The 13,644-nt window shown below is 39.9% G+C and overlaps 1 protein-coding gene across 3 annotated transcripts in view; it reads right to left on the reverse strand.

The window, feature by feature from the left end:
• LOC140126319 (E3 ubiquitin-protein ligase RNF213-like) overlaps positions 1-13,644 on the reverse strand; it is a 136,022-nt gene that overhangs the window by 13,328 nt on the left and 109,050 nt on the right. For all 3 annotated transcript variants that reach the window (XM_072145607.1, XM_072145608.1, XM_072145605.1), the window contains 10 exons: positions 12,341-12,522; positions 12,064-12,186; positions 10,548-10,658; positions 7,200-7,442; positions 3,786-3,864; positions 3,627-3,661; positions 2,769-2,863; positions 1,471-1,630; positions 1,226-1,400; positions 276-370 (listed from right to left, as the gene is read on the reverse strand). In XM_072145607.1, coding sequence (XP_072001708.1) covers positions 276-370; positions 1,226-1,400; positions 1,471-1,630; positions 2,769-2,863; positions 3,627-3,661; positions 3,786-3,864; positions 7,200-7,442; positions 10,548-10,658; positions 12,064-12,186; positions 12,341-12,522 — 1,298 coding nt within the window. The remainder of the gene's footprint in view (positions 1-275; positions 371-1,225; positions 1,401-1,470; positions 1,631-2,768; positions 2,864-3,626; positions 3,662-3,785; positions 3,865-7,199; positions 7,443-10,547; positions 10,659-12,063; positions 12,187-12,340; positions 12,523-13,644) is intronic.

Genomic DNA, 13,644 nt, shown 5'->3' on the forward strand with positions numbered 1-13,644 from the left:
ATTGGGTTTTACATAGATATTGAAAATCATAAAGAAGTAATTCTAATACCCCTCTAGTAACATAGTGTTCCTCTAGCTACAGTATGTGGCTCTTGAAAGCGAAATGACTTGAAGGACTTGACATCTGCATTGGCTTGTCCATGGCTGGCATTACAACACTGGATAATTATACTTATAAATCTTATGTTATACAGCAACATCATATTCCACTGCAGATTACAAATCATGGGGGACGCATATAAGCAAAATAACATTCAACTTCAAAAAGACTTTACCTTCAGCACCGGCGCAATGACAGCCGCCGCAAAGTGTTTCTCCCAGTTACTTCTCATTTCTTTTGTTGACCAAATTTCATCAAACTGTACAGGCCCTGAGGGTATATAATAAAAGATATTCATGGGACATTTATGATTAGACTATTAGGATACAGGGCTACAAAGGAGGGATGCAAAGTTTCCCACTGTTTAGGCATACAGTACGATATTGGCATATGTAGTCCCTTCCGCTCTGAAAACATCAGCAGCTATGCTCAGGGCATCTCCCTTGTAACTTTATTGTCCATATATGAACACTTAAGGTCTACACTTAGCAGAGGATGGGATTGGATGCCATACAGTGGCATCCGTCTCTCATAGGTTATTATGGTCTAAGGTAAAATAACCTTTTTTAAAGTATAGAGCAGAATGGAATAGTGAAGTCCTGGGAGCTTTCAGGACATACAAACTGAACGTGTTACAGAAAAGAGATGTGAAAGTAGCCTTCACAACACGCCATATACACACATCACTCAAACTCCACAATCTCTCATTTTGTTAAAGGGTCTGGCTAGGATTTGAAAAGCATGGCTGCTTTTTCTTTCTAAGTATCAAACCAACCTATCAAATGTAAAAGTTAGCCACACAAACGGCGAGTAACTCATGGCACACACTGCCTTCATTTGTGCACGGTCACAGTGTGTCAAACGTACTGTGTCTCACTGCACGGAATACGTGCTAAGCTGCCGATCATTTTCAATGAGCATTGGTGGGGTGCAAAGGGTACAATTGCAATGTCGCTTGCGGCTGGGAAATTTCACACAAGAGCTCTGGGTGTGTAATATAAACGCTGCTGTGTCAATGATTTCATCACAGAAAATCTACAGACATGAGGACCTATCCATTGAATTTGTTAGTGAAGCAATTAAAGGGTTAACTACAGGTAAGAGACCATTGAAATATTCACTTACATTGTCCTTGCTGATGGGGGTCTAGCATGCGACAAAGTACAAGGTGTACAATGGTCGTCGTGTCATCAGCGCTTTTCCCAAGAGTGTTCTTTAGATATTCTAGATCTTTTGCAATGTGACCAAAAAGGAAACGTCTAACATCTGGAACTTGTGGCTTCACAATGCGCTGCACACTCTGTTATAGAAGAGAACATGGATGAGACTCGTTCCTACAGGCTGAAAGGTCAGTGGAACATGATGATTACCTGGACGTCCTCCTCTGATCCCAGGAGCATTGCTAGATGTGTCACCAGCCGCAGTAAAATAAATTCTGGAGCAGGAAGATCTCGGTCAGGAGCTATAGCCGCTCCCTGCTGCTCTGGGAGTCCCAGTACATGGCCGGTCTGTGTCCGATCCTCATTATTCCTATTTATGTATGAAAAAAGTCACTCTGACTTACTACTGTTACTTATTCTAGCATATTACAGAGCAGAGACAGACAACTTCTGGGTACTGCTGCAGTTCTGTCACCCAGCCACTACTCTACTGTAGGGAGTATATAACGGGGATATGGACATGTCATTGGGGCTTTCATCTCAGTGGAGCTGCTATGTAATTTGCAGGAACTCTTAACATAAAATCTACAATTTGTCAGCAGGAGGAGAAAATATCAGCAATGGGCAGTGATTTACTACTGGCGACATTCAAAGTGTCCCTATGGGGCACACCCAAGGTCTCTGTTAAACGGAGGCTGAAGATGGAGACCATTCGGTGGCATCCACCTCCTGTAGGGTATTATGGGCTTTGTTACATTCCTTTGTTGCAGTAGCATGTAAAAACGCTGTCTACTTTACTATTCCTTCCTGTGTTACCAGCTGTTTGCCAACATATCCGGATCAGACGGAAGCCAAAAAGAATAGTCTTTTGCCTCCGTCTGACAGTATTGCACAATGGACCCTTTAAGCATGCATGTCGAGAGCGTTCCCGGCATTCATACAGAAAGAAACTAAAATGTGGTACTAGTCTTACTGTGCCACTTCTATCAGACCTACTAATATTACAACAACCATGTAACCATAAATTCTTCTACTATATGTCTCCAAAGCTACTACCACCACCACCTACTTGCAACTATTACTTTCATGAAAATACTAAAACTGTTGAATATCACATCCGTAATATTCTGGCCTTTTAAGACCCACAGTAGGGACCCCATCCATCTCCCAAAATAAGAGCAATCACTTTGAATGATATCAAACATCCTGGCTAATTTTTCACGTTATAATATACATACATCAGACAGATAGTTATGGGTTTGCTGTAGCCATGAGGAAAGAATTCACTGACCCTTTCCCCACCATGATGGATGGTGACTGACAGGCTGCAGTTTATACACACATTCTACCAATCATTATTTTCATGGCCAGCATATTAATAATCTAGTTGAAGGGAAAGATTTCTAAATAGAGTAAATCAACATTTGCAAGCCATTAAAATTGTCACAATACTGATTGTGTTCATTGTAATTCTAATCTATAAATAGGTAAAAAAAAAAAAAACGTACTGAACCAAATGGAATCCTTGTTGAGGTACATAATTCATCCCACCAACGGGAGCTCCACAGTCTAAACATTGACCCACCTGCACTGGACGACCGCACTATAAGAAGAAAAAAAAATCACATTGTTTGAAATTTGAACAGATTTTACAGAGAACTTTATTCTTCTGACATGTTTTTTCTACCAAGCAACTCAGAGCCGACTTTCCTTTCTATTAGGGCGTTCGTGTTATTTCGAAATGTGTTACTACTGCAAAACATGGAATGCTGCTTCAAATTCCAAATGTAAAGAACTATAGCTTCTAGGAGCAAATATATACAATTTGGACCAGATATTTGCCCAAATTTACCAATAAACGTGCAGCATGTACCAGATTTATGAAGAGAGCTGCACAGTCTTCATGAATCTGGCGCACCCTGCATGCGCCAAACGCACTGACTGGCATGCGCCACAATTATGTCGGACTTGCCAACATACCAGCAACAGTACGTGACAACCTTATGATGACTTACAGAAACGTTTGACCTCCACCCTTGCCAGCAAAAGATATATAACAAAGTACTGAGATGAACTTTATTGACCAAATACTTATTTTCCACCAACATTTGCAAATAAATTCTTTAACAATCAGACAATGTGATTTTCTGGATATGCTTTCGCATTTTGTCTTTCATGTTTGAGGTCTATGTATGTCGTCAGTTACAGGCCTCTCTCATCTTTTTAACTTGCAGAATTGGTGGCCAACTAAATAAGTTTTTTTTTTATTATACGTACAGTGGGGGGAAAAAAAGTAACAATTCTAGGATATTAAAAATTAGCAAACTTTTCTTTGTATAAATTGTATAAATTTAAAAAAAACTTACCTCACCAATAGTACAGTAATGTCCATTAGGACAACCTGTTGGAAATTTTTTAAATATTAATAGGCATAATCATTATTAACATTAAAGATATCAACATAGGGCTACACAATTTTGGACTGAGGATTATTCATATTACTATTACATATGAATTGTACTTACGGTACCACTGCAGCTGTTCCTGCATTGCAGTTCTAGCGTAGACCATCATATCTTCTGGCATGGTTGGTAAATAAGAATTCTAGAAAATACAAATTATCAGTTAATTTAAATCTTCTTGTATATATAGCACTAAGGGATTTAACTCCTTAACAACACATGATGAATTAGACTCATTAGACACGTTAGATTCAATGGTGCAGACGGGGACCAGAAGTTGTGGGATTGAAGTGTCTGCCTCTGTACAGAGACATGGCATTGATGGGAGACATCGCAGGACAACGGGAGCACCGGTGAAGGCAAGTATAAGCTTTTTTTAATTTTCTTAACCCTCAACGTCCCTCCTCCCCCCGATCGGTTATATGTTTTTGTTGAAACCCAAACAACCCTTTTAAAGGAAATCAACCAGTCAGGAAAAGTAAAAGAATGCTGCAAATACTCAACGAATCTCCTTTTCATCTCAATCCCGAAGGTGGACTTCACTAAGCTCGACATACCGGAATCACCTGAAAAAAAAGGGACTCAGAAAAAGCAGCCTGGAGCAGTGGCCAAGATGTATGGCGCTCTGGGATGCCAATTATGTACACCTCCTGTGTGACGTCATCTCCCTCCCCTGCTGGGAGAGGGAGCTGTGAGAGGTGTGAATAACTAGCAGTCTGGAGCACCGGAAATTTCGTCCCCATGCTCCTGACTGCTTTTTATAAGTCTCTTTTCTTGGTGATCCTGGGGTGTCAAGATTAGCAAAGACCCCTGCTGGAATCAAAAGAGGAGCATTGTCGACCTGCTCAGATCTCTGTTGGAGATGTCATCAGGCTCTTGGAACAATGACTCATGTGTGGTGGGGATGCCATTTGCTCCGCACCTTTTGGTCTCAGGTGCGAAGGCTCATTGATAAGTTGACGGGCCATAAGCTGGGAGATGATCCCTCAATTCTGCTCCTTTTTATTCTCCCTACATCTATTACTAAAGGCAGAAAATCTCTAATGGGATTTATGCTCATCGCTGCAGGGTCCCTCATACCTTGGCTGTGGAAGACTACCAGAACCCCGCAGATTTCAGATTGGTTCGGGGAGATTACCCTTCTACACCGAATGGAAGAACTAACCGCTACCGTACATGAGACTCGCACTGACAACATGACCCTCTGGGGACCCTGGCTCACCTTCAGACAATCACCTGAGTTCAATACCTTTACATAATTACCTTTCACATTCTATATACTTTGAAATAGCTGTAGTAGATAGATCAACAGTATCGCCCCCCCCCCTTTTTTTCCCCTTTAGTTCCTACTTGTCTTCCCCCTTGTTTACAGCATAGATATTCAAAAATATTAGAATAAACAGAGTCAAATAATATGTTCATAGGTATTTGATTCACTGTTGACCCCACTTTGTCTGCGACATAACTGGTAAGCTAAAAGCTATTAAAGCACATATCCTAACATATACTTCACTAACTTAGTGCATATATTGTAAACCTTGTGCGTTTTATTGTAGTACTAATGCAGATTGCCTGGACCTGCGTGTCCTGCATTCTCAAATTACATCTATGTGTGTAATGTTCATTTTATATTTGTTCAAATAAAGAATTATTAAAAAAAAAAGAGGAGCATTGGTGAGTATTTGCAGTTTTTTTTAACTTTTCTGACCAATTTATTTCCTTAAAGCTTGTCCTGCAAAATTTACACCAAAAACAGGTCTGTACACGAAGTATGAAAAAGTTATTGGCATCAGTATATGGTGAAACAAAGAAATTTATTTGTAAAACAGAAAGAAATCCGGCACTCGTAATTTCCCATATCCTTATGGATCAGAACTAAACCTTACAAGCCGCAACGCATGGATCTTTTATTTCCGATGTGTACATGATTTTGATATGCAAAGTTTTTAACTCCTCTCTGCTCGTTTAATGACTTTAGACATCAGAGGGCGAAGGTCCGGAGTTTGCAGTGGTGTCTTTAGACGTCGCTGCAGCTTTTTACTGATCGCACGCTAGCCATGGGAGCCGGACCCGGTCTCCAGGTGTCAGAGGCACCAGGAGACTTTCGGAAGAAGGGAGATACAGCTTTTACCGCTTCTCCCTTCTCCACTCCTCACGAGTGGAGCTGGCACTGCCGCAGGCTCCATAGACTCAGTGGTCACATGACCACTGGGTCTAAAGGGTTTAAACAGAGCTGCTGGGTCTAATTAGACCCAGTACAGCTCTTATTAGAATCCACAGTCACAGGTGGTCATTTCCCCTGTAACTGAGGCTTTTATAGATGCCTCAGTTACAGGGGAAAACTTGTAAAAACAATAAGTAAAAGTAAGGTCTTTTATGACCTCATGGGGGACATATAAAGTAAAATCACACATTTCCCCATATAATACATATTATTTTATTATTATTAAATTTTAATAAAGTACTATAAATTACAAACCTATAAATTCCTGTTTGACCCCAAATGAAAATAAATATGGAAAACATGTCTAAACTTTTAGTAACTTTTTAACTACATCTAGGTGTCCCAAAAAAAAAAAAAAAAAAAAAAAACACTGCAAAAATTCTTAAAGGTAGCAAGCAAAAAAAAAAAGAAGTTATGACTCTTAAACGAGCGCTTACGAAAATTCGCTAAAAATGCCCGGTCTAAGGCCGCATCGCTTAAGGGTTAAAGAATAAAGATATTGCAGATAAATTACGAATGCCACATTTCCTTCTATTTAATAAACCAATTTCTTTGTTTCGCCATATTCTGATAACTTTATCAAAGAAATTTGTTAGTAAAATAGAAGTAAATGCGGCACTCATAATGTATTGCCACTCTTCAATATCTGTATTCTTTAAAAACTTTGAATATCCAAATCAAGTACACGTCACAAATAGGAGATCAAAGTTTTGGTTTGTAAGCCTTAGTCCTGATCTGATTGAGTGGCAATAAATTACGAGTGCCGGATTTTCTTCTATTTTACATTGTTCTTAACCTTTTGGAGCTTCGGGTGATGTCTGTGCACCGGATTGTGGAACCACTGTAACGGTGAGCTTTCAAACTACATTTGTGTTAAAAAAAATTTGTTTTGTACAAAAGTTGTTTTTTTTTGTAAATGTATTGAAACAAAATAAAACCTATGTAAGTTTGGGATCTCTGTGATAGTATGAAGCCAAATAATAAATGGCTGATGGCATTTTGAGGGCACAGTGAAAGCCGTAAAAACAGAGCCAAAAAGATTCTGGCGCAACCACATTTGGAATTTCTTCTGGCTCCCCCCCTACATTGCATGGGATATCAAAATGTGCCACTTAGAAGTTCAATTTGTTACGCAGAATACAAGCGCTCAATCATTTTTGTAAACATAAAAATGTTATGGTTTTTGAGAAGAAGGGAGCAAAAAAACTAAAATGAAAAATGGAAATAGGGCATCGGTGGTGAGAGGTTAATACCTGCATTCTGGTTGGAAAAAGAGACAGGTTTCTGAGTGGTGAAAAGAGGCGATCATTGCTGTTCAGTAGTACGGCAGCCATATGTGTGGCCAGTCCACATACAGTGACTTGTGAGCCTCTCATGCCAGGAGCGCCATGTAGTGCTGGTCGGGTGTTGTTCAGCAATGTCTCCACAAATTTACTGGTTGCATCTTCTTGAAGAAATTTGAGGTTTCTGATAAACTTCTTTATGGCTTCATGTTCCTATATTTAAAAAAAAAATAGTGAAAGTAATTAAGGGAAATGCCCTTTGTTATCTTTTCTAGTGACTGGGCATCTCCAGGAATCAATATCATAATGTGGTCAGCTTTTCAAAACAATACGATTTTACCATAAAAAAAAAAATCTCTATCTATCCATCTATATATACATAAATATGTTGAAAATATAGGATCATCAAAAGGATCTGGTATGTTTTAATAATATATTAATGTGTCGTCACTAGAGAATCTACGTTCTTCATGTACCTTGATTTCAGAAATCAATAGTACAAGTGAAAAAAAGAAATGTTAAATACTTTATAAAGTAAAATATCCTAGCTTAAAGCAAACATGTCACAAGGAATATCATTATGGCAATCTTTGAAGGACAAGACAGATTAAAGCACACCTGACACCAGGATTGGTCCAGGTGACCAGGGCCTGATGACAGATTTCAGCAGCATAGGTCTATAGAGAGGAAAGAGTACATGATTGAGAATTCGACACAATCACACATGGCTCTACAGCCAATTATAAGCTATCTCCCACCAATCAAATCAATAGCAAATCAATACTATTCTGCACTTCTCAATTATATCCTATATAGTGCTGCTGCTAAGTCTGAGTAAATAGGAGAGACTTTTTTTTGGCATCTGGTTTGACCCAAATAACTCAGAGAAAAAAAGACACTAAAAAAACTCATAAAAGCACAATATAAAAAAAGTCAAAAAGTGTCCATGAATAATAGCATTTTTCATGTAAACGTGATATTGCACCTCAAAGTGTAGGTTGGACAACAAGCCGGAAGAAGCGTGGTACACGTAAAACGGCCGTTGCTTGTCTGTACAACACCTCTGCATTGCTCCCTATCCCTAAGCCATGTTCTTTTAACAAGCCGGAACATAGATTGATTGAATCACCATAGAATGATTGAATCACTCTATGGGGCACATGTATCATAGTTTCAGCTAGCCAAATTGTCAAATTTTAGCGACTTTTGCCGTTTTTGCGACTTTAAACTCTTAACTTCTTTTTCAAGTACGCCTTGGTCTGCACCTTGTGCAGTGTGCCTCATGTATCTTAACTTTCCAGATGTTCCGTGCGACATTTTTTTCATGGACCCGATTTTAACATGTAAGTTGGAATTATTTCACATGCTTTAACTATTTAACATTTTGCACAGTAACTTTTTGTCAATATTTTAAAATTTTTGCTTTTTTTTTTTTAATTTATTGGTTACTTCTAAGGGTGAGGTCACACGTAGCAGTTTAATTACGTTTATAATGCATTTTGAAACTAATTACAACAGCTGAGGGGAGGTGATTTGTCTTATTTTATTACTGTTAACATTTGCATTTACAAAACGCAATATAAATGCCACGTTAACGCATGTGTTAACTTTGCGTTTACTATGCGTTTTGTAAATTCAAATGTTAACAGTAATGTAATTAGGAAAATCATCTCTCCTCAGCTGTTGTAATAGGTTTCAAAATGCATTAAAAATTAAACATGTTAAATCCCAAATTAACAGTAGTGTCCTCTCCTGTATATAACCCCCTCACATGGCTTGTATCCTCTCCTGTATATAACTCCTCACATGGCTTGTATCCTCTCCTGTATATAACCCCTCACATGGCTTGTATCCTCTCCTGTATATAACCCCCTCACATGGCTTGTGCCCACTACTGTATATAACCCGTCACATTGCTTGTGTCCTCTCCAGTATATAACTCCTCACAAGGCTTGCGTCCGCTCCTGTATATAACTCCTCACGTGGCTTGTGTCCTCTCCTGCATATAACCCCTCACATGGCTTGTGTCCACTACTGTATATAACCCCTCACATTGCTTGTGTCCTCTCCAGTATATAACTCCTCACAAGGCTTGCGTCCGCTCCTGTATATAACTCCTCACGTGGCTTGTGTCCTGTCCTGCATATAACCCCTCACATGGCTTGTGTCCTCTCCTGTATATAACTCCTCACATGGCTTGTGTCCGCTCCTGTATATAACCCCCTCACATGGCTTGTGTCCTCTCCTGTATATAACCCCCTCACATGGCTTGTATCCTCTCCTGTATATAACTCCTCACATGGCTGTATATAACCCCTCACATGGCTTGTATCCTCTCCGGTATATAACCCCCTCACATGGCTTGTGTCCACTACTGTATATAACCCCTCACATGGCTTGTGTCCTCTCCTGTATATAACTCCTCACGTGACTTGTGTCCTCTCCTGCATATAACCCCTCACATGGCTTGTGTCCTCTCCTGCATATAATTCCTCACGTGGCTTGTGTTCTCTCCTGTATATAACCCCCTCACATGGCTTGTGTCCTCTCCTGTATATAACCCCTCACATGGCTTGTGTCCTCTCCTGCATATAACGCCCTCACATGGCTTGTATCCTCTCCTGTATATAACCCCCTCACATGGCTTGTGTCTTCTCCTGTATATAACCCCCTCACATGGCTTGTTTCCTCTCCTGTATATAACCCTATCACATGGCTTGTGTCCTCTCCTGTATATAACCCCCTCACATGGCTTGTATCCTCTCCTGTATATAACCCCTCACATGGCTTGTATCTTCTCCTGTATATAACCCCCTCATGTGGCTTGTGTCCGCTCCTGTATATAACCCCCTCACGTGGATTTGAGACATTTGCAACAAAAAGTCTCAAAAAGAAGCCAAAATTTGCGCCTGCCAGGATAGGAAAAACTGAACATGTATCACAAGTAAAAAGACAAGATCATACATAAGGTGCAAAAACTAGCCACCAAATGTCTCTAAAATGCACATCAGAGAGACCAAACTATGATACATGTGCCCCTATGTCTCTATTCTGAGGTTATAGTACTCCAATACAAAACTGAACTCTGTGAATAGAGCAACACCCATTGTATTGAAATTTAAGGTGTATGTTCACTAAATGTAACGAGCTTGAGAAAGGTTTTAAGTCGTCAAGTATCCACTGTATCAGCAGCAGTTTTCTCAAGTTTTCTTGAGAGTCAAAGTGTAGGTACGCCTTCATCAACACTGTACTTAAATGGGCACATCTATTCGATAACACACACACATCTATTGATATACAGATATAAAAAACACTTACAGCCGCTGTCCCACTATCTGGATTATTTTTGACCCCGTAACATAGGGTTATTTCACGGAATACAGCAAGTAATATGTTGACAGCCAACACGTGGTCTGGGATTTTACACTCCTAAAATAAAAAGAAGACAACATTTATTGTTCTACATTATTAGGAAGTTAACTAAAAGTAATATGTTATATGTAACAAATAAGGTAAAATTTTCACCTACACGATTCCACCCCAGTCCCGTTTTTCTAAATCCAGCCTAAACTATGGAGGTGGTGATAGCTTTGGAGATCCCAGATACAAATATCTAATAAATCCTTACAACTGTGATAAATTCAGTTCAATTAACAGGTATGGGGTTGGTCTAGTCTGCAGCGGCCTGTATGAGGCTGTAGTGAGAACAGACTGTCAAGGTGATCTCCTCTTATCTGTATTCAAAATACTGTAGGTTGTGGTGCCACCTTGCTGGCTCGGAAGTGAGCAATAAAGGTAAGTATAGGTTCTTTTGCTTTTTACAGCACATACTGTAAGATTTGTTGTGCCCCCCCCCCCCCCCCCTGGATACAGACCTTATCTGTCTGTAACTTGTAGCTTTACTCTCCTCATGTTGTTGTTGTTTGCTGGCAGGAAGTCTGTGTGTGTGAGAGTCCATCTTGGAATGTAAGGGTTTAGGGCTACAGGCAGAGAGCAGCTCCGCACAGCGTCAGACAGGAGAACAATATGTCTTCCCGACCATAAAGTCAGAAGATTTAGGGTCGCGTCCAGGGGGCAACCAAAATTGTGTACACCAAGACTGATAGAGACAAGTTGGAATTATATCTATGAAATGCTGTATTTTTGTATTTGTTGATAACAGTGAATTAGAGAATGTGTTATTTGTTATCCTGAGTTTATTTAAGAAACTTGTCTTTGTGGGAAAACCCCTTTAAGTAACTAAGACTTTGCTGTAATACCAAGTAAATCTACTAATAGCAACAAAGAGAGTGGGGAAAAGGGGGTTCAGTGGGGCAACACAACCACTTCCTTCAGAGAATGATTGGGGTGCAGAAAGTTGACATTAATGGGATAATCATTATGAGTACAGGCGGTCCCCTACTTAAGGACACCCGACTTACAGACAACCCATAGTTACAGACAGACCCCTCTGACCTCAGGTGAGGCTTTCTGAATGCTTTACTATAGTCCCAGACTGCAATGATCAGCTGTAATGTGTCTGTAATGAAGCTTTATTGATAATCCTTGGTCCCATTACAGCAAAAAAGGTTTAAACTCCAATTGTCACTGGGGCCAATTTTTTTTTTGTCTGGATCTACAGTTATAAAATATACAGTTTCGACTTACATACAAATTCAACTTAAGAACAAACCTCCAGACCCTATCTTGTACGTAACCCGGGGACTGCCTGTATGTTAATTTGGTAGAGTTGTAGAATAATTATGTTAAGACTTATGTTATTAAAAGATTTACAGTATTGATTTATAAAATAAGTAATGAAGTTTTCTTTGTCTGGGATTTAGACAGTTCATACCTTTATGGCTTTTTCCACCAGTTTTTTCTTGCCTTCTATCATCGCTCTACCAATACCATCTCTGAGAACTTTGTAGTTGTCACCACACACCAGGAACTGATCGATCTGACTTGTTTGAGTGTCCTGCAACAGAAGCATTAAAAAGATGTATTTTTTTTAGCATTTATATACTAGGCCATACAAGTAAAGACCATTATTAGTACTAGACATAGAGAGAAGATCGGCGCGATATTGGATAATGTTACAGCGCTCAGAACAGTTAGTTAAATTTATTTACCTTATTCTGTCGCATTCCTTTTGGAAATAGCCACCCAAATTCCGGATCTTTAAAATGCCTTTGGACAGTGTCTATACCATACAAATTTGCCAGTTTTCGAATTAGGTAAATCCTATACCAGTCATTGCCTGACGATGAGCATAACTTCTTCACGCAATCCAAGAAATTCTCATTGACAAATCCTAAAACACAGGATTATCATCAAATAAAATTGTGGCTTTTTACAGGTTTAATGCACTAATTGAGGACGAGCCTGGTCCGGGCTAGTAACTCGTACCCTTTTTATTGACATATAGAACTTTTATATTCTAAATGTGTGTAAATTTATACGTTTTTAACTGTTTTAAAGTATTAAAATCGGCCTACAAGTGGAATTTTTTGGAGGTATGTTTTAACTCCTGAACCCCAGTTTCCATTTTAAATACACCCATTGTGCTTCTCTGGGTGGCGGCACTGTGGATCAAGGTTACAACACAAAAAAAGCATGATAGCAGTTGTGGCTTGAACAACATTATCTCACCTAATTTGGTACCTAAAGATTACTGCACAATACCAGCACTTGTCTATTTTTATTTTTCTTCTATCTACGCACAGGTTTAATGCTACATTTGCCACTAATTGAACAGAGTTTTAAAAAAAGAACACACACATAGCCAGCAATTTCTGTGGTTCCCACAACACTCTACCTGCATCCAGTCAAAAGTTCTGGCGTGTCAAAGGACCCATTTCAGCCTCGGAGCACTGGAAGTCTCTTCACTTCCTGTGTTGTTTCCTGTTCAAGGAGGTCACTCACTGAATTAAGTGGGACATATGACCCCAAGCTACTTCTGGCTGGTGCAGGCCAGAAAACCGGAAGTACCAGAGTCAAGAAACTAAAATAGGATACGTACCGTATACACTCAAGTATAAGCCGAGGTACCTAATTTTACCACCAAAAACGGGGAAAACATTGGCTCGAGCATAAGCCGAGGGTGCATTGGTCACAGCGTCCCCAGAATATAGCTTGCCAGCCCCCTCATAGTATATAGCCTGCCAGCCGCCCCCTCGTAGTATATAGCCTGCCAGTCCCCTCATAATATATAGCCTGCCAGCCCCCTCATAGTACATAGCCTGCCAGACCCCTGTGGTATATAGCCTGTCACGGACCTGCAGCAGGCATGAAGAAAGAAGAGGCACTGCCCACGGAGCTGTTGCGGACCTGCCGTGCACATGAAGATTTGAAGAGGAGCTGCCCGTGGGGTCGGGATGGTGAGCACTCGGTTTAATTTTTTTTATACACCCAAATATAAGCAGAGTGGGGAATT

Source organism: Engystomops pustulosus, chromosome 4, assembly GCF_040894005.1.
Source record: "Engystomops pustulosus chromosome 4, aEngPut4.maternal, whole genome shotgun sequence".
Taxonomy (NCBI): domain Eukaryota; kingdom Metazoa; phylum Chordata; class Amphibia; order Anura; family Leptodactylidae; genus Engystomops; species Engystomops pustulosus.